Genomic DNA, 19945 nt, shown 5'->3' on the forward strand with positions numbered 1-19945 from the left:
TTATAGAGAAACGACAGGCCGATATAGCCAGCGATAACTGCAATGACGTCAAAGATTCTACAATACTGCGGTAACCGACTGTAACGTTCAGATCACGGAAAATTGACTATCAAAGCGAACACGTATGTACATATGTAATAGAACGTGTACGAACAAAGCATATCTATCAAAGCTAAATAATCAAGAACTATGTATAGTATCGATAACGTGAAAAGATTTAAAGATATTTATAAGAATCAATGTTAAAAATTTTAACGCGATATTATATTCCTTTCCTTATTATTTTTCACAAAAAGGAATATAATTTGGATAGACTAATTCCATTCAAATAGATAGAAGAATTTCCATAGAAATTGAATAGAAAGATTGTTCAACCGATAGTCGTGTTCATCCGATACTAACGATGTTATTATAGATATTCCTGACAAATAAATTTCTATTTCCATCTCGAGAGTAAGGAAACTAAAATAATATCACGCTTTTCGTTCTGCAAACGTTCTCTCTGCATTATACCGACAACTAAAGCTACTTTTTCGTTATTTTCATCGCAATCATTTTTTCAAAGACAAAGGGGATCGTGGCACGAGGTACACGAGAACGAAACGACAAAAGAAAAAAAAAGAAAGAAAAAAGAAAAGCTGAGAAAAGAAACGACATAAAGAAACATATGTGTGCGTGTGTAGTATACATATAGTATATATATAGTGTATATATATAGTATGTATAAAAACATATAGTACATAAATGTTATATGTACATGCGTATAATCAACGTAGATCGCGTGCCATCGTCTTAATCAAGAAATTTTGGCTCTGGTCACGTGACTCGCACGAAACAACTCGACCAACTAGAGAGAATTTGAGAGAGAGAGAGAGAGAGAGAGAGAGAGAGAGAGAGAAGAGGACTTAGAAAAGGGGAGTAGTGGGTACGATGTCGTCCGCCATTCGGAGGGGTGAATTACGGTCTCTTTGGGATCGTTAACCCCCTAGAGAAAGGAAGAGAAGTATATAGGTAGAGGAGAAAGGTGGAAGAGACGAAAGAGCTGCTTTATAAGGAGACTACGAAAAATAATGTCTCGTCCGTGAGAACAATTAGTATCAACGCGTGAAGGGAAAATTCTTTAGGAAAGATAGACTATAAGTTCGTATACCGATTCGAAGATTGCTATCAGTACCTAGCCGACTTTCATAATGAATAAATGCGGTCAGTGAATTTAAATGCCGCATTTGAAGTATCTCCTCATCTCTTTTTTATTTTTAAAAGAATAAGAAATCTGGACCAACAGATTTGAATGAAGCATCTCTCTTGACGCAAAAGTTTTTCTTATCTGTTTTCTTTTTTCCTATTCTTTTTGTTTTCTTATTTTATTTTATTTTTTTTATTTTAATACATAGGTATACTTTGCATTCATACAAGCTCGAAGGGACTTCGGACTAAGCTTCTTCTTATTTTCCCTTCGGGACGAGCTCTCGCATTATTATTATCATTATCGTTCGTGTTATTATTATCGGACTGCTGTACGTTGTAGACCGTTTCGAGGGGTGAATTATATCCTCGCGGGGGTCGTTAGACTACCAGAGAAAGGAGAAGAGGTAGGAAACGAAGACGAATAAAAAGACAACGAAAATAATGTCCCGTCCGTGAGAATAAAAACACTATAATTATACGTCAGCGTGTCTCAATGTATAACTCGAATCACGAGATATTTTCCCCTTCTCTCGAAATCATCCTGATTCGTAGGATCTTTTCAATTTTATTGTCATACACCTACATATCGATTTCAGATAAATATACATTTTTTAAATTCGATTGAAAAAATTTTAAATGCAATTGCGAACGAATGATTGCACGAGGATCTTAAAGTACATTTAAAATTCACAATGTGTTCTATCGTTTCTATCTCGTTATAAAAACAAAAGAAATATATATATATATATATATATATATATATATCGATATTTCGTATTAGTTTTAAAATTCTACATCGAGAAATTTCCTATAACAAAATTGTCCCCTACGAACGATCCACGAAAAAGATTTAAAATAAAGCCGCCTTTGGGCCGTCACCTGTCACACCTGTCGGTCGCTTCAACGTCAAAGGGTTAAAAGGATAATCAGAGTGAAATAAAAAGAGACAGAAAAGAAAAAGAAGAAGAATGAGAGAAAGAGAGAGAAAGAGAGAGAGAGAGAGAAAGAAAGAGAGAGAAAGAGAAAGAGGGAGATGTACATTTTTATCGAACACCAGCAGTAGGGAAATTCTACGAGGGTGCCGAACTCACTCTCCCTTTTTTCTCGCCCTACTTGGAGTCCTCTAGCACGAACAGCCAGTACTACCCTCACCTTCGTCCCTCTCGTTCAAGAGAGAGATCCTCCATCACGGTCGGTGGCTGGTGCGAACTGTGATTACGGATTTCGAGTCTCGCCCGCGGATTTTACGACTTCGCCACGAATCGCGACTCACCCCCTCGACGTTCTCTCACCCTTCCTTTTCCTCTCTCCCTCATTCCTTCTCTCTCTTTCTGTCTCTCTTTCCCTCGTTTCGAAAATCGGAAGAGGCAACGCGCGATATACGAACCGCATGGAAATAAATAAATGCCCTGGGGGTGGTCGACGTTGGTGAGACGACGATGGAAGGGGTAGAGAGAGAGAGAGAGGGAGAGAGAGAGGGGTAGTACTAGGATGCCGTAGGGGATAGAGGAAGAGGGTGTCTGTTGGTGGATTCGCTCCAGTACCAGTACTATGAGCCTACGTCGTATTGATTCCGTCTCCGAAATGTACCTGATCTGGCAAACGCGCTGGATTGCGATGAACCTTCGTGTTCGAGATTTTCGATAGTCACTCTTCCGAGTTTTAATTGAAGAGTATTATTTTTCTAGAGTCGATTTATATGGAAGATCCGTGACAATGTTTTCATTCCTTTGTCCATGCTATCATTTTCACATAGGATTTCACTTATACCTGTTAGGAGTATTTATTATTTATAGGAAACATTAGGAAACATTTATTGGTAAATTATTCATATATATAATTGAATATATAAGGGTTTATTAAAATTTACTTGTATCGTCTAATTCTAATCATCTTTTAGAACATCATTACGAGACATTCTAATCGCAGAATGTTTGTCGATGTACTACTATAAACGCTTAGATAAACAGATCGTATCATTCTGTATCAAGAGATCTTGTACACCCATCCCCTCTCTTTTCTGAAAGATCATTCTACCAAATTGGAACTTGGTGCAGCTGTAGAAATCCTCCAATCGACGTTCAATAAATCCCGTGATGCGTTCGACATTGCTTCCTTCGAATATCCCGTTCTCTTCTCAGTGTTCATTACGCTAGAATGGCATACAATGTTTACTCGTAACGCGTACATATAAGATAACTACCTTGTCGTCTGTCAATACATCGTATTAAGTTCTATGCCTCTTCAAAAAAGGATAGAAGAAAGAAATGAAAACAGAGAAAATAATTTTCACTCTTTTTAAAGCAACATTATATCTCGTCGTTTCGTTCTACCGTAAAAATCTGTCGTTAAGAATCGATATCGTTGTAAAAGCAAGACTAGAATTGCAAAATATGGAAATTTACGTTCGTATTTTTGTTACCAAAAAATCGCATATAAACGGTAAAGAGAATATAGATAGCTTTGGGCGGACGTACTCGCTTACGTTTGCAAAAAAATATAGTTTTGTAGAGTTTCGAATTTGCTGTAATTGTTTGTTTTAATAAACATTCGAGTGAACAAAAAATCGAGGGACTTACTTTTCACTGCAATTGGTGAACGTCAAAAACTTTAGCTTGCAATGGCGAGGAAACGTTAACGTTGAGAGCTGTAATCCGCAGAGATAAAAGCCATCGGCAATTATACGAGTCAATATTATTTGTTAGTTTACCGCAAGAAACGATAACAAACCTCCTGCATCTCTTGAGAAGGAACACCAAGAGCTCTTTCTCCAACGGCTCTTCTCACGAGTATTGTAAGCAATCATCCGTGAGGATCCGCTTTAACGAAGAAAAAGTAACAATATTAAAAGGTGCGACGACGTCTTTCCGCGTAGAAAAGAAAAAAGAAAAAGAAGAAGAAGAAGAAGAAGAAGAAGAAGAAGAAGAAGAAGAAGAAGAAGAAGAAGAAGAGAACATAGCCTTTGATATTTTTTCCTTGTGTATATATATAAAAGCGATCCATTAAAGACATGTTAAATATAAAGCTTCTTTAATGCTGACAAATAAAAGAACGTTTTACCTTTCTCGAAAAACAAGAAATATATATATATATATATATATATATATATATATTCAAGAAACATTTATACATTTCTTTTTTTCCATTCAAATATTTTCTATTCATACGGTTAAAGAGGTCCTCGAAATAGTTTTCATTTACGTAAGATCGTTTAATCCTGTTGAACGTTTAAAAGACATCGTTAAAAGTTGGAAATAATAAAAACATCTATGCGATGATTTAATTGGATTTTTATGATGCCTATAAAATGCTTACTTAAACGTGAGTTTAAAAGAAAAGCTCTCTAAATTCGGTAACACAAGCAAACGCGTTCTTAAGTCTTCATTCTTTTATCTCTCTTCCTCTCTATCTCTTTTTCTTTCTTTATCTTATCTTCCTCCAACTCGTTCAGTAAATCATCCACTTTCCATGTCACAGTCTCACACAACTTTATACGTGAAAACGTCCCAGAGTAAATGACCACTTTGTTCCGTTTACATCTTTCTACGCGTTAAGTACATCTCCGCGGTTACAAAAAGAGCAAACCGTTTCGTTTGTACAAACGTTTTTATGAGAAAAATGAAGGCACTTAAGCTCGTCGAAGGACGTCCTCCGCGAATGGATGTTTTCGTTTATGCTTTCATGCGACTTTACATCCAGGATCGAAAGATAGAGAAGAAACGTAGAAAGAGTGAAAAAGAAACAACGACAAGGACGAATTAACGCCGATAGCATTTCATTTGTCGTTTCTTTCTTATTTTCAATAATATTTTTAAATATTTAAATAAAAATATACGTACGATAATAATCATTTATACACATTTAAACACTTAAGAAATGAAATCGCAAATTGTTTAAATGTCGAAGAATGAAATTTGGAGATTTCTCGACTCATCTTTTTTTTATCCGATAAAACAAAGATACACGTACGAATCTGTGTACGTTGTATATGTACGTGTGCTTGTAGGAACGCGTTAGCCAAGTCGCATTTTGGTCTTTTGGACTCGTGGACGCGAACATAGGGAAACGAACGAGGCACGAGGGACTACCCTGGATTTCGATTATCGTCGATAACTCGCCGGGATGTATCCCTTCCACGTCGACGGTAGTTCCCGGAAATTCGCCTCGCCCTTGGGATTATTCCACCTTGGGAATTCTCATCTCGGTACCGCGACTCTCTATCTCTCCCTCTCTCACATGCACGCACACATACACACACGTATACAGTCATTCTCCTTCCAACAACCTTTGTCTTCGCTCCGCGTACCGATTTGTCCCAAATTACTTCATCGTGGATATTACAGGATCCTTCGCTCATCTTCCCGCTTCTATTCCATCTAAGTCACCTCTATCTCTATCTTCTTCCCTCTGAGTCTTCTTCCAAGAAAGCTCCATATAAACAGGCTTCCGTTTTGGCTTCGTGACAGGGATAATCGAATCTCGGAGATGGAATATATTTGTTCGCGTTCTTCGAAGGATCCGCGACGTAAGTGACAGAGAAGAGAGAATGAAAATATTTCGATACATGCATACACATACGTTTATACATATATATACGTATGTATATATTTTTATTTTTAATCGATAAACTTTCAATCGTTCGATCGATAATAATGACAAACTATTTATATCTATTTTGAGACAATCAATAGAATCGTAAATTTTGATATATCTAAGTATTCTATTTTTGTATTCGCCGACAAAAAATTAATGTTCTTTCAATGAATTGTTTCAGAATGTACGTTTCCACCGCGTTGGGAAGGCACCTGGTTTCAAAGTGGCGTGAGGCAATCGATTGTAATATCCAGGAATGAGCTTTCCAGTAAAGGCAGGTGTCTCCACAATGAGGGGGACAAGTTTCTTCTAGTCGACATGTGAGTAATCTCAACGTAAAGATGATTTCTATCGAGTTTCGTAATCTTTTTTACCGAGTAAATGCGATCGAACGAACAATATATAAATAATAATAATAATATAACGATAACGACTACAATAAGAACAACAACAACGCAACAACGTCAAAACAAATATCGTTCTTTTTACTCGTGTTGGTTTTCGCGCATCGATGTGATGGCAAATTTTGAAATTTCATCAATCCTAGAGCCGCGATATCGTTCGTTCAATCTTGTCCCTTTTGCGAGGATAGCTTTAGCAATGACATACGTATATAACTATAGTTATAACTATAGTTACGTAGGTGGATATATTTCGATATCGATATCGTTATTTTTCAATTTATCGGCGTTGGGTCGGATGACGAGTTCGCCGAGGTACTGTTTGTTTCGCAATTCGTATCGGTTCGATCTCTCGTCGTGTCATATCGCAGCCTTGCTGGCGCCTCGCCCGACGCTTGCTTGGCTCATTCCTCCTCGTGTGTGCCGTTTTGCACTGCCCGTAGAGTTTGGCCTCGGGTCTGGAAAGGATTAAAAGCTTGGAGGAAAAAGGAAGGAGAAGGACGAGTGGGGAGAGCTTGGGATACGTCGTCAAAGAAAAGGATGAGAGAGAGAGAGAGAGAGAGAGAGAGAGAGAGAGAGAGAGAGAGAGAAGGAAGGTTTGGGGTAGAGTAGAGAGAGTGCTGGTGTTACGTGTGGAGTTACGTTGTTCTTCTCTAATACCCGCAATATACACGTAAGGAAAGGAAAGTACGGTAGAGTTGGGAAGGGGTAGACGTGAGTACGTGGTAGACGAAGAAGAAGGGTGTATATATATGTATAGGTGTGTGGCGTGGGTACGCGCGCGTACGTGCGTGTGTATGTGCGTGTGTATTTAGAAGAGAGAGAGAGAGAGAAAGAAAGAGAGAGAGAGAGAGAAAGTCGACGTTGTTTCTCCGCGTAATGCTCGTGTCACACGAGTTGCCTCAAGTTTTCGTGGAGATTTCTATCGGCTTTCACCCTCCTTCTCCTCCTTTTTCTTCTTCTACACCCTTCTCCACCTTTTACACCGCGGGGGCGAGTTCGATCGATACGGGCCGGCTAGCGAGATAAAAAAAATCCGAGGAAACGGCCTCACGGTACGCCATGGTCGAAAGAAAATGTATAACCATGTGGCTCGTTTGTCCTCGCTTTATTATAATATTAAATTAATCGTTCCTTGCGAATTTCTATACCTCTTATTCTTGTCAATCTTACAAGATTATTTCTTGTTTCTCTTTCTTTTTTTTCTTTTTCTTCCTTCCTTTCTTTCTTTCTTTCTTTTTTCCTTTTCTCTATTTTTCTTTTTTTATGAGAGATATTTTGCTAATGACTTTTTCATGGACTATATTTGGAACGATTAATAGTATATTCATGCAGTATAAAATATATAGCGCTCAGTGTACTCGTACTTTTCAAATAGTCTTGAATAGAATTGGAGATACGGCGAGGTGGATAAGTACGACGCAAATGAACGAGAAAAATTTCATAATCGTGATTGTGCGCCTTTTATTTTTTTTCTTTCTCTTTCTCTTTTTCCCTTACCATTCCTTGATCCTTCTTCAAGAAGGATGAAGGAGAAGGGAATAGGACATTGCGGGACTTTAAACTAAAGGAACATCGTCTTTCTCTTCGTTCCAGGAAATCCTGCTACCGCTGCGTCGTCATTCACGAGAAGCACTCCAATGTTCTCCAGTACAAAGAGAGTAAGTACAATCTGCGAGGAGAAGAAGGAAGAAGAGGAGGAGGAGGAGGAGGAGGAGGAGGAGGAGGAGGAGGAAGAGAAAAAGGAGGAGGATGAGATGGAGGTAGAGGTGGAGAGGTAGAGTAGAAGAAGAAGCTTCATGGAAAAGATGGGTGCATTCGCCGTTGTCCTCCTCCGTTCTTTTCTCCACGACGTTGTTTCGTTCTCGATCGATAGCGATTTCCCAGCTGTGCACATTTTGCCGCGCGATCCTTTCCTACTACCACTTCGGAAATCCACTCGTTAATTAGAATGCCGATCGTTAATTAAAAGCTCGACGATGACGAGAGAAAGGGAAAAAAGAAGGCAGAAAGAGGGATGAGTGGCATAGAAAGAGAGAGAGAGAGAGAGAAAGAAAGATAGAGAAAGAGAGAGAGAGAGAGAGAGAGAGAGAGAGAGAGAGAGAGAGAGTATGTCATAGGATGTAGGGAATTATTCGTTGAAGAGAACTTAACGATTTTCCTTGTGAGTATAAATGACGATGAGTGAAAGACAAGGAAGCAGTAAATGGTTTTGTTAATTCCACCGAGACTGTGAAACTCGTTTATAACGCTTATACTCTGTGATCTAAGAAAAAGAAAAAGAAAACTGAGATCGTTAAATGATACTTCACTTAACTCGTTAATATAGATATATTGTGAGAAATGTAGTTGGATAATTGTTTTGTTTATATTGTTATTTGAACATTTCTCTCTCTCTCTCTTTTTCTTTCCTTAAACAAAATCGCATTCTATGTGTAACTCATCGATAGTTTTCTCTTTTTGCCGAACCCAATATATTCGTCTATCCATCTTTTTTCTTTTTGAGGGATGTCTCGATCAATAAATTCGCTTAAGTGGAACGTTCGGACAAGTTCGATGTTTAGAAATATACAGACGATATCGTCCCTTCTTTTTTTTTTTGCATCGTGTTAACGACACTTTGATCGACCAACCATGATCGAAAGTGATAACGTAGTGACAAGGGAACGAAATGAACGCTCGGGAAAGATCATATATCGGTGAAGGAATAGATGTGTGGGTGTTAGAGAGAGGTGCTGGTAAATATGAATTGGGATGAGAAGTAGGTTATTGGTTGGACGTGTTGGAAACTGCTGGATTTGACATGTTATACGCATTTCGTCTACAGTTTTATCGATCATGCAACAAAAGATAAATAAAAAAAAAAAAGAAAAACAAACACACATACATGCGCGCGCGTGTGAGTAAAGATACTAAAGATCAAAAGAAAATAATTAAAAAAAAAAAAAAATCGATCGGATAACTCGAAAAGTTAGAAATTATTCCGCGGTTTCTCGATACGAACTCGATTTTCTATTCACGCGAAATATCGTGAAAGCACCGAGAGATAACGTTCCGCCAGTGGAAGATCGAAATTTATTATTTAACGTAACGAGTGAACGGAAAGATCGAAGTTTCTAAGTTTCTCATGTGAAAGCCAGACAACGAATTCGATCCAAGTCCGTGATGTTGTAGAATAGAAAGGATATAGCGATAACGCGTTGTGGAAAGAAAGTAGAGTTTGGCAGTAGATCAGAAAGAAAAAACGAGAGAGAGAGAGAGAGAGAGAGAGAGAGAGGAGGGAAAGATAGAAAGAGATGGAGAAGGAATAAAGAGCAATGGGATGAGTCTGTGACGATGTTACGTGGTTGGCCAAAAAAGGATAAGAGAAAAGAACGAACAGAACACCAGGACTGTTGGCGGTGGATGTTGCCTCTTCTCCCATATTTTTCGACAATTTGTCAAAGTCTCCTCTTCTGGCTTTCCTTCTCTCTCTCTCTCTCTCTCTCTCTCTCTCTCTCTCTCTCTGTCCCTCTTTCTGTCTTTTTTTTAACGGATTTTTAATCTGCCTAGCGTTATACCGCAAGCAGCAGGCGGGCAGACAGAGAGACAGACAGACAGGAAGAGAATACTGTCGCCTGCAGCTTGCATTTCTCTGCTTTCCGTGGCCGAAATCGTCGTCCTGTTGGCCGCGAAAAAATATGGGTCGTACCAATGGTGGTCCGTCGTTGTCACTCCGAAGAATTGTAGTACATACTAACCGTGATACACAAAGTAGAAGAGACGGGAAAATGCTCGGGCTCGAGTGAAGTAGCTAGAAGAACCGAGAATTGGGTCAGAATGAAACGGCGAGTAGACGTGGAGAAGGACAGATAAACAAATACGACGAAGTAGAAGCGACAGAAACGGACGAGTAAACCCTTCTGTGTCTCGTGACCATCCCACTCGACTACTCCGTCTGTCTGCTTACATCGGAAAAATCGTTTCTTCTATTTAATAAAAGCCCCTTTGTCTCCGAAGCGTTGCGTCGCGAATTAACGCGCGCGTCGAGCGAGACGTTAAATTATCACCGTCAGAATCTACGGAGTTAAAGGATTATAAAAACTTTTAGGAGGTTCTAGAGAGAATAAAATACGAACGACGAGATCAGAACGAATTAATGCTAAAGCAACGTTACCTTAACGATTCTTGTCGTTTTCTATTTTCCATTTGCGAAAATTTAACGTCTAGGAAAGCATAAATAACGGCAAGCGTTTAATAGAAAATAAAAAGAGCTAGGGTAGTGTATTTTAGAGAAAGGGAGAAGAAAGATAGAGAAAGAGGGAGAGAGAGAGTGAGAAAGAGGGATTGGGAGGGAAAGGACGGAGAACAACGGCGGAGGTAAAACACAATATTGCACTTTTTGCAACGCTTTAATAGTTTTAAAATTAGGTCCCGTTTTCCCCACCCATCGCCTCGGGCGCCACAATATTATTGCTTCGTGCTTTCGGTGTTGGCAGAGAAAAAAAGGAAGAGAGAGAAAATATCCGTGTATGGCTCTTCTTAACATCAACGAAATTGTTTCTCCTTCTCCTCTTTCTCTTTCTCTTTCTCTTTCTCTCCTCTTCTCTCTCTTTCTCTCTCTATCTCTTTTTCCTTTACAATTTTTGTCTTTTCTTTTGTTTTATTTATTTTTTTTTAATAAAAAGTATCACAAAGATAGCGGTTTTTACAAAATATTTAATACCGTTAATTTTCTGTAAACAATTTCTATAATATAATATATTTAATAAGTAAATGTGAAAAGGTAAAAAACGAAAATATCGGTTGAAAAAACTCGACGAACCGACTAGTAGACACGAGTAACGACTCGGTGCTGTATGCGATTCTATGCACGAAAGAAACTAATAGTCGGGCTTTCGTTCATTTTTCTTCGCTTAGAGTAACACCTGCGCACGAGAAAAGTTAAGTTCATTCGCGAGACGAAGTCTTTGCCGACTCGTCACGCCACTTTTCCGAACTCGAAGAAAAGGGATCGCGAGGAACGTTTTCTACGCTGGAGTTACTTCTACTCGTCCATATGAACTTGGTACTTGGAGAAAATTCGTCATTCCGCCACTTTTTCTTTTTTCTTTTGTCGAGTAACTTTTGTCTTAACTTTTTATTTTTCCACCAAAGATATCACCGTGCTTTACCTTTCTCGTATTTTTCACTTGGTCGATAACAGGTCTTTTAGTTAATATGAATTTTGCACGTATTTTAGAAAAATATGTTTACCCATCTATCTCTTTGGATTTTCTGCTTCGTTTTTTCATCTCTTTCTTTTTGTCTCCCTATTCCTCTCTTTCTCTTTCTCACACACATACACAAACGCAGACACACACACACACAGATATACATATTCTTTGCTATATTATTTTTTTCTTTTGGTCACGATCTAAACGAGCTTACATTAGCGCGGTAATTAGCGCACTTGTGGCGTTATTACACGCAACATTTATGTATGCGAGCGTAGCAACGGTTTAGCAGGACTGTCTCGACTTTTACTCGAAAACATTAATCTTAATTATCCAGCTTTATTACGTGTACGCTAGAAAATCCGACGTTTATATGCAAATCTAAATGAGTTAGAGAGATAAAGAGAAGGAGACAGACAGAAAGAAAGAGAAAGGGAATGGTATGAGATCCTTCGATAATTGTGACTTAATTCGAAAAGAAATAAGGTCGACCAGCCACCACTATTATAATGTTCGAAAGTTATATGAATGGCGGACGATATTTAAAGAGCATCATTCAAATCGTACAGGAGGTAATTTGGAAAAGTATTTATAGCGATTTAATGGAGTTTTCACGGTCGAGGGAAGTCGAGGAAAAAAACGACGGGGGTGAGGGTGTCTCTAGAAGTCAACTAGGGGGATGAAACTTCCAAAATATAGGTTAATGTTCTCTCGAGTCGTGTCCTAACATAATATTCTACGTTTTAAAGCAATGAAAATCGAAGGTGTCTTCGTCGAAACTTTTCGAACACCCTGGCTAATGTTCTCTCGAAACGACACGATCGATATCATCGTTCTCGTCGTCGTCGTAAAATCGTTCCGACCGTGAAAAGACACCTCGGCAACTTTTCATTTACACTCTCGTCGTATGTATATACCTTCCAGGGGAAATATTCAAAAGCGGGGCGTTTTTTGCTCGCGGCATAAGCGATTGAAGAATTTTTCACCTTTTGCTCGCTCTCACGATTAAAATTCTTTGCCAGACGTATGAAGAAGATATTTCATTGTACTCATCGTCGGAAGCTTTCCAAGCTCTGGTTCGGACGATAAAAATACTCGAAGTCTTGATTCATAATTTTCTGAGAATAATAAGTTCCTTTTTTTTTTATAATTTCAATGACGGACACGCATAAAAAAGATATTAACATTTTTCTTGTAACAATCCTCCATCTCCTGACTCCTTAGTCTCGATTTCACGGTATTTATTACGACGTTCTTAAGACGAAATATGCATACATATTTAACGAGGAGATAAATGGAAGATTAATTTCTGTTCACAGCTTACTGCCACACTAGAAACTCCTTGTCGTCTTTATGCTCGTACATCACCGGCGATGCGCTCCTATACTCTATGTTTCGCGAGGAAGCACTCCCAGTACCGTGTCCTTTTCGAGGACCAATGACCTTCTCGTATAATCGAGGTCATGGTACTTGCTCGATTCCACAAAGCAACGTCGACACGTGCACGGACGACAGTCGACTCCTTTTCAGGTATCAGGCCTGTCCGGACGTCTCCGCCTCTGAGAGTGCCGGTGAGTAATGTAAAATGAAATCAAAACAAAATAATATATTAGAAGCTTTCGGTTAATCTTTAATAAGCTTACGAGCGTTGATAAAACTCTGTCGTAATTATTTTTAAGAATGGTCGTCGTCGTATCGATTATTTTTCTTTTTACGAACGAACCAAGATACAACTCGTAAGAGTATTATAACAGTAGGGAAAGTCATTGAATTATAAAGCAAGGACGGACACAAAATCGTCCGTAGCTCTAATTGAGTATCAAATATACGTGCACCATTAGAATATTCTCAAAGGCGAGTTAAGCGTCTCCGGAAGAGGAAGAAAAGAGACGGTTAGGAGGAATGAAAGTGGGAGAGTGGGAGAGAAGATAAATCGTGTCTCGTAGAAGGCTTCTCTAGAGATTCTCTTATCGGGAATGACTTGGTAAGGACTCGACGACCTCGAGATTAACGATTTCGTGTCGCACCCTATAGATCGAGGAATCGAGGGCGGTTACCGAGCTAAATGTCTCGACGAACGGAGGACGAAGAAGACCAACCCCATCACTTTCGTCCCGTTAACGAACATCCCGTCCTTCCAAAACCACCCTCTCGATTTGCGTCAACGTGGATTTCTTTAAAAGGTACGCGCATAGGCTTGGCGTCGAGTCCTCTAGAGATTTATACCTTCGACGTTGGTCTCATGAAACTGGAACGAAGCCAAACTTTTTTCTCTCTCTCTTTTTTTTTTTCTTTTTTTATTTTTCTTTTTTCCCCTCCCTTTAAATAGACATGCATCTTTTACGGTCGAACGACATAGTGAAAAATAAATGGATGGATCGACTTGTCTTTTATTTTTACGACCTAGATTATCATCTACGGCCATTCGATTTAGTAGTTACTAAATTAATTTTCTGAAAGTCACGCTATCTTCCGTTTGATACTCCCTCGAATGATGTGTTTTATCTTTAAACAATCGTACCTACGAGTTGCAATAATATTTTATTTCGTTTCGTTACATTTTGACTGATGTTATTTAAGTAAAGTTCCGAAAATAGAAGTAAAATAAATAAAGCAATATGTAACGTGTAAATACCACGAGCATAAATACGAATAGATCAATGAAGAGGTGAATACGGAGCACACGAGCAAAACAACGAACAAGCAATCGAGAGAAAAAGAGAGAGAAAGAGAAAGATAGAGAAAGAGATAGAAAAAGAGAGAGAGAAAGAGACGGAAAGAGATCTTTCGCATTTGCATTTTTCCTCGGTGGTGATTCGATTTAACGTCGATACGCTTTAACCGCGCGTTCTCGACCGAACGTCCAGCCAAAATGAAAACAATTTGATGCGAAATGTAACCGGGCTGAAACGTACTTTTAACCAGCGCTTTGTGGCGAAGCTCGATGCTCGGTTCGGTCGGACGACGAATTTTCAAAAATCAAATTGCCTCGGCGCTTCGATGCCCTACCCCGTGCCTCACGGTCTCCCATCCCTTCTACTCTTCTTGCAAACCCATTCGATCTCTTTACACACGTCGATTCGTCCAAATGCATTACTCTAATTGCACGGTAGTCAAATAGGAGATAGGATAAAAAGAAATAAAAGGATATGTAGAGTACATATATGTATGTGCACGAGATAAAAGTAATGTAGCACTTAGAAATCGACACATATCTATATCTACATAGATATGCACCTCATTCATTTTATTGCGTGCAATCTGTTAGGATTGTAGCCTCGAATTTAGCACCTGCGAGTTACGAGATGGCGAATCTCATTTAGAAAGGTAATAACGTGACGTTTCCGGTGAAGTACTACCGACCGTAATTCTCTTGGTCTAGAGTCTAAAAGACCCTTAGCAATTTTTCCCTCTCCCTCCAATTCTCTCTCTCTCTCTCTCTCTTTCTCTCTTTTTAACATGTGACACGATCCTTACGTGCCAAGAACAAACATATCCTTATAAAGTACGAGAGCAAATCTTCTCAATGTAAAAAGGTACGAGATGACGGTTTTTTCGTCTGGCTCCTCGCAAATTGCTCGCGACGTCATTCGGCAGGATCAAGGATCAAAAAGAGAAGCTAAGGGGGGAGGAGGGTAAAGAAAGAAGAGGAGGAAAAAAAAGAAGAAGAGAAGCTCGACTTTTCCGTAAGATGTGATTTAGATACGCGGCTCTTCGGGAAAGACCTGGATCTCGAAGAACGAGCGGAAGGAAGAAAGAGAACGAAAGGGAGGGAGATAGAAAGGGAGAAAGAAAGAGAGAAAGGGAGGATGAATGAAAGAAGGAGAGGAAAAGCTGGTCGTGCCAATGATGGCAGAGGTGGCGATAGAGGATGATAAGATCTCGCTCTTTGCACTCTCTCTTTCTCGTTCTCGTTGGTGTCGCCTCGAGGCGACTTCGTTACCGAACCGATAATTGTTGGTTTCTTCGTCGTTCTCGTCGTAGTCGTCCTCGTCGTCCTCGTCGTCGTCCTCGTCGTCGTCGTCGTCTTCGTTGTCGTCGTCGTTGTCGTCGTCTCTTTTCCACAAAGGATCTTTCACCGCTCTAGCAAAAGTACGATCCCGAACGATCCTGCGGCGACAGCTTGAAATCGGGGTATCGTTTTTCAGCCGGAAATCTCTCTCTCTCTCTCTCTTTTTTTCTTTCTTTTTCTCTCTTTCTTTCTTTCTCTGGTCACTCCTCTCGACTCGATTTCTTACTCCTCGGACTTTCAGCTTCCCTTTCTTCTTACTCTTACTCTTATTCTTTCTCTTTCTCTTTCTCTCTCACTCTCTCTCTCTCTCTTTTTCTATCTCTCTCTCTTCTTCTCTATCTCTTTCTGCCATTCTTTCATTCGTCTCTTCCCATTCCGTTTTTCCACTCTATTTTTCCTTTCTCCTTTTTCTCAGTGTCCATTTCTCTTTTTCTCTCTCCGTTTAAGCCACAACGTACTCTCTTTCGTTTTTTTTTTCTTCTTTTTTTTATAGATAGTTCCAACCATCCGTTTACACTTCCGTAAAAGTTCTTTCGCGATCGGGTATAGAGACTCTCAGTCACAGGGTTTATGATTCTCGATGGTACAAGAACGAGCTATCTCTTGTGCGAGCCTGTGCCGTTGTCATCGTCTTCATCATTGTCGCCATCGTCGTTGTCGTTGTATGTACAAAGCAGTGCCGATAGACGACAACGACGACAACGACGACGACGACGACGACGACAACGACGATGACAAGGACGAAGACGATTTTAGCCTTCGAGCGATGGTACCAAGATGTGAAGATCTTTTCATTAACGGAGAATCGTTGCTTTGCGCACGACGTCAGTTTCTAAAAGTATTTTCAGCAAAGTTCGAAGATCGTCGAGGAAATCGTCGTGAAATATTTCCTAGCATCGATCGTGCACGTCTCTGTACGTGACATTAAATTCCTCACGTTTAAAACGCATTCAGCTTGTACCCGTTGAAATAAAAATGTTTCAATTTAAAAAGAGAACTTCAATTTCCCGTTCGATTTTAACGAATTTAATTTGTTTCCAAATAAAATTGAAAATTATCTATATGCGACAAGTATCTACGTAACGATCATGAATCGATGGAAGACTAAAATTTTGTATCTTGGTTCGTTCGAACGTATTCACAAATTTGTTCGGAAAATAATTCATATATTTGTAAACATGTAAATAAATATTTCATTCGTCAACAACGTTCGATTCTAATTTTTCGTTTTATTTGCAAATGAATTACATATATAAAATATATACATCGGTAAATATTAACAACGTTGTGTCAACTGACAGGTAAACTTTTATTTATAATTCATTACTTTCCCCCCCCCCCTATAAACATTAATCTCTGATAACGATAGATAGATGGTAAGAAAACAAGATTGAAAGTAACAATACGTTATAAAGGGTGTATCGAGAATCTTTATTTTCATATAAAGCCGCGAATTCACGGGAACGTAAATTCGCGTGTTTCCAGTGGAGGAGCTCGAGTGCCTGGCCACATGGAAGGAGGGTAGCAGCCGGTACCTCGTCGGCCGTTTACATCACAACCACGCGTCGAGCAACGAAGATCGATACCGATGCTTCGTCTACGAGAAGGCCAGTCAGACGGTGCAGGGCAATCTAAACAGGGCTGCCATGGGCATGGGCGCCATGCATCATGACGTCGCCCTACCGAGTGGACCGGTGCCCGAGGGCGCGGCCGACATATACCGGGTGGCTCAGAGTGGCGACGCTACTTGCAATGGCCTTTCCAGTCCTATGGAGGGTTCTAGGACAATGACCTTGAAGAAAGGTGAGCCGATAGTAGATCTTTCGATTTTAAATTCTCCGTTAAATCATAAAATGGCAAAACGTTTTTATCTTTTCTCTTTTTCGAAACCTTTCGATCTTCCACAAAAACATCCGTTTAAAATTATTCGAACGAAGCACGACCAAACTCAAGAATCCCAAGGAACGAGTCCGTTCAAGAGATTTATCGGTCCGAGCGAATGGTCCATATAAAACGATCGTCGAGTATGCGAAGGCCAATAATCGGCCACTTATCGTAAACGCTCCTCTAAAAATATGATTCTCCGATTCGTGTTCGAAAATATCCGCGTTTCTACGCTCGTAACTATCGACGCCGATTCTCAATTTTTATTTCATGACGGAGAAGGCAAGAAGAAAGGGGGAGAAAGATCGATCTCTCGACCTTTTTTCTCGATATTCGACAAACGAAAAATATTTCTTCTCTTTGATGAGGGTTCACTGATCAAACGTGTCAACGTATTGACTTCGACTAACGATCGCGAATATAAAAAAGAGAGAATATTTACACCGTACTAAGCGCGACCTCCTTTCTTTCCTTTCTCTTTTTTCTTTTTTCCTTTTTTCTTTCCTTTTCTTTTTCTTTTTCTTTTTTTTTTCATTTCCACTTACTCCCGTGCTCCTCATTTTCAGTTTACAAACCCGTATCTTAGTACGTACAGTCTCAGGGCAAACTTCGTTAACGGATTTCACTTCGGTGGGTTTTCTGTATCTTCCTCTCGTTTCGTTCTCTATCCCTTTCTTTCTTTCTTCCTCCCTCCCCTCCTCTCTCTCTCTCCCTCCCTCCCTCTTTCTCTTCTTATCCACTATCCTCTACAGTTGCCACTTTCTTTCACGAATCGTTTTAAGTCGAGTGCGGAGTCAACGACACGCGGATAGAACTTGTGAGAGGACGAGCACGAGCTGCTTGGAAAAAAGTACAAAATGAGAAAGAAAAAGACCAGTTCGAGGAGCTTCGTAGTAGGCATTGCAGGAGAGATGTGCGAAAGAGAGCGGAAGGAAATAAGATGAAAGAAGATAGTCAAGTAAAAAGAGAAATGAATTAACATTGGATTATCCTTTACTTCTATCCTTTTCTATGTTCTCTCTTTCTATCTTATTCTTAATTGATTTCAATCGTATCGATTAATCGCCGTATTAGAATCGAAGGGACAGATACTTCGAATACGTTTTCATGGACGTAGAAAATCTGGATGAAGGAGAAGAAGAGAAAAAAATAAAATCAGAAAGATAACAAAGAAAGAGAGAGAGAGAGAGAGAGAGAGAAAGAGAGAGAGAGAGAGAGAGAGAGAGAGAGAGAAAGAGAGAGAGAGAACGGTGAATGGACAGAAGGAAGATATCTTGTAACGCAGAAACTCTACCAAGAATCTCTTGTCTTCCGTGCGAGAAACGAAAGGTAGTGTGAAGATTCGAGAAAAGAGATGGAAAAAGGATGGTAGGAGAAGGAAGAAGAGGAGAAAGAGGAGGAGGAGAAAAAGGAGGAGAACTGTGAGAAGAAGTTGGGCGCCAGGAAGCGAGAAAGTCATCTCGTAGATGAGTAACCAGAACCCAAGAAGCGTTTTCTTCGTTGTAAAAAGTGGTGTTACAGAAATTGCCACGTCCCGAGATATCGAGTTTTGCGGGCGCATCGCGAGTTTCTCCTTCGTAGACATTAGGTTTATGAAGCGAATGAAAAGCCAGAGAGAAAGAGAAGGATGCCGCTTTTGCACGAATAAGAAACGTTTTACGGAAGATGGGCCATCGTAAAAAGCAAAAACGAAAGGGAGAGAGAGAGAGAGAGAAAAAAGTTTGAATCTATAATAAATTCGTATTATCGTGGTATAAAATGGATGGAAATGTTGTTTTGGACAAAGGATCGTACTGATAGAATATCTCTGTAAAGAAAAAAAGGATTACTCGCATGTGTGCTATTATTGTTCTTCGTACACGTATGTACATACATATGTATACCTACTCGAAATACGAGACGGTACATGCATTCTCTATTTTTCTTTCGGAGTACAATATCGAGCCTCGACCGGTGCTCATATTTTCCTTTTCCTCGCTCGACACGAAATTTCCTTCTCCGTATAATTCAACGGGACGCTTGGAGTTGCTCGAGGATCGCTTAAACGATGATATCACACGGATGTATATAGAGTGCATACATTTTCTGCGAGAGTCTCTCTTACGTGACAGTGACCTATCTCTTGTGTCCAAAGCAAGGACGGAGAGAGAAAAATCGATGATAGCTCGAGTCGTGAATTGACATGCTGCGTGGATAATCGGTGCATTAAATACGAACACGATGGAAATTGCCATGGAAAGAAAAAAGAAAAAAGAAGAAAAATAAGAACAGAAAGAGAGAGAGAGAAGGAGAGGGAGAGGGAAAGAAGTAGTTAGTTACCTGTTCGGCCAAGCATGATACACACACACACATATAGACACGCTACGGCGTAACTTGGTAATAAAGAAAAGCACCGAAGTTCAAGCCGCCATTTCTATGTCCCCGCGCGATTTTATCGTCGTCGTTAAAATTCGAATTAGCTATACCTACCTACCTACCTACCTCCCTACCTAGCTAGCTAGCTAGCTAGCTACCTACCGTGAGTACATACGGAGGAAGAAGAAGGAGGAAGAGGAAACGACGAACGAGAAAGCTCATAGAGAGGAAGAGAGACAAAAAAGTGAACGAGCTTGGGGAACGAAGGTAGCGAGCGAGAAAGAGAGAGAGAGAGAAGCGAAGAGTGAGAGTGAGAT

The 19945-nt window shown here is 39.8% G+C and overlaps 1 protein-coding gene across 4 annotated transcripts in view; it reads left to right on the top strand.

Annotated features, from left to right (window-relative positions):
- LOC122632188 overlaps positions 1-19945 on the top strand; it is a 235286-nt gene that overhangs the window by 182651 nt on the left and 32690 nt on the right. For all 4 annotated transcript variants that reach the window (XM_043818728.1, XM_043818738.1, XM_043818748.1 and 1 more), the window contains 4 exons: positions 5963-6101; positions 7779-7843; positions 12697-12948; positions 16875-17192. In XM_043818728.1, coding sequence (XP_043674663.1) covers positions 5963-6101; positions 7779-7843; positions 12697-12948; positions 16875-17192 — 774 coding nt within the window. The remainder of the gene's footprint in view (positions 1-5962; positions 6102-7778; positions 7844-12696; positions 12949-16874; positions 17193-19945) is intronic.

The sequence above is a fragment of the Vespula pensylvanica genome, chromosome 1 (genome assembly GCF_014466175.1).
Source record: "Vespula pensylvanica isolate Volc-1 chromosome 1, ASM1446617v1, whole genome shotgun sequence".
NCBI lineage: Eukaryota > Metazoa > Arthropoda > Insecta > Hymenoptera > Vespidae > Vespula > Vespula pensylvanica.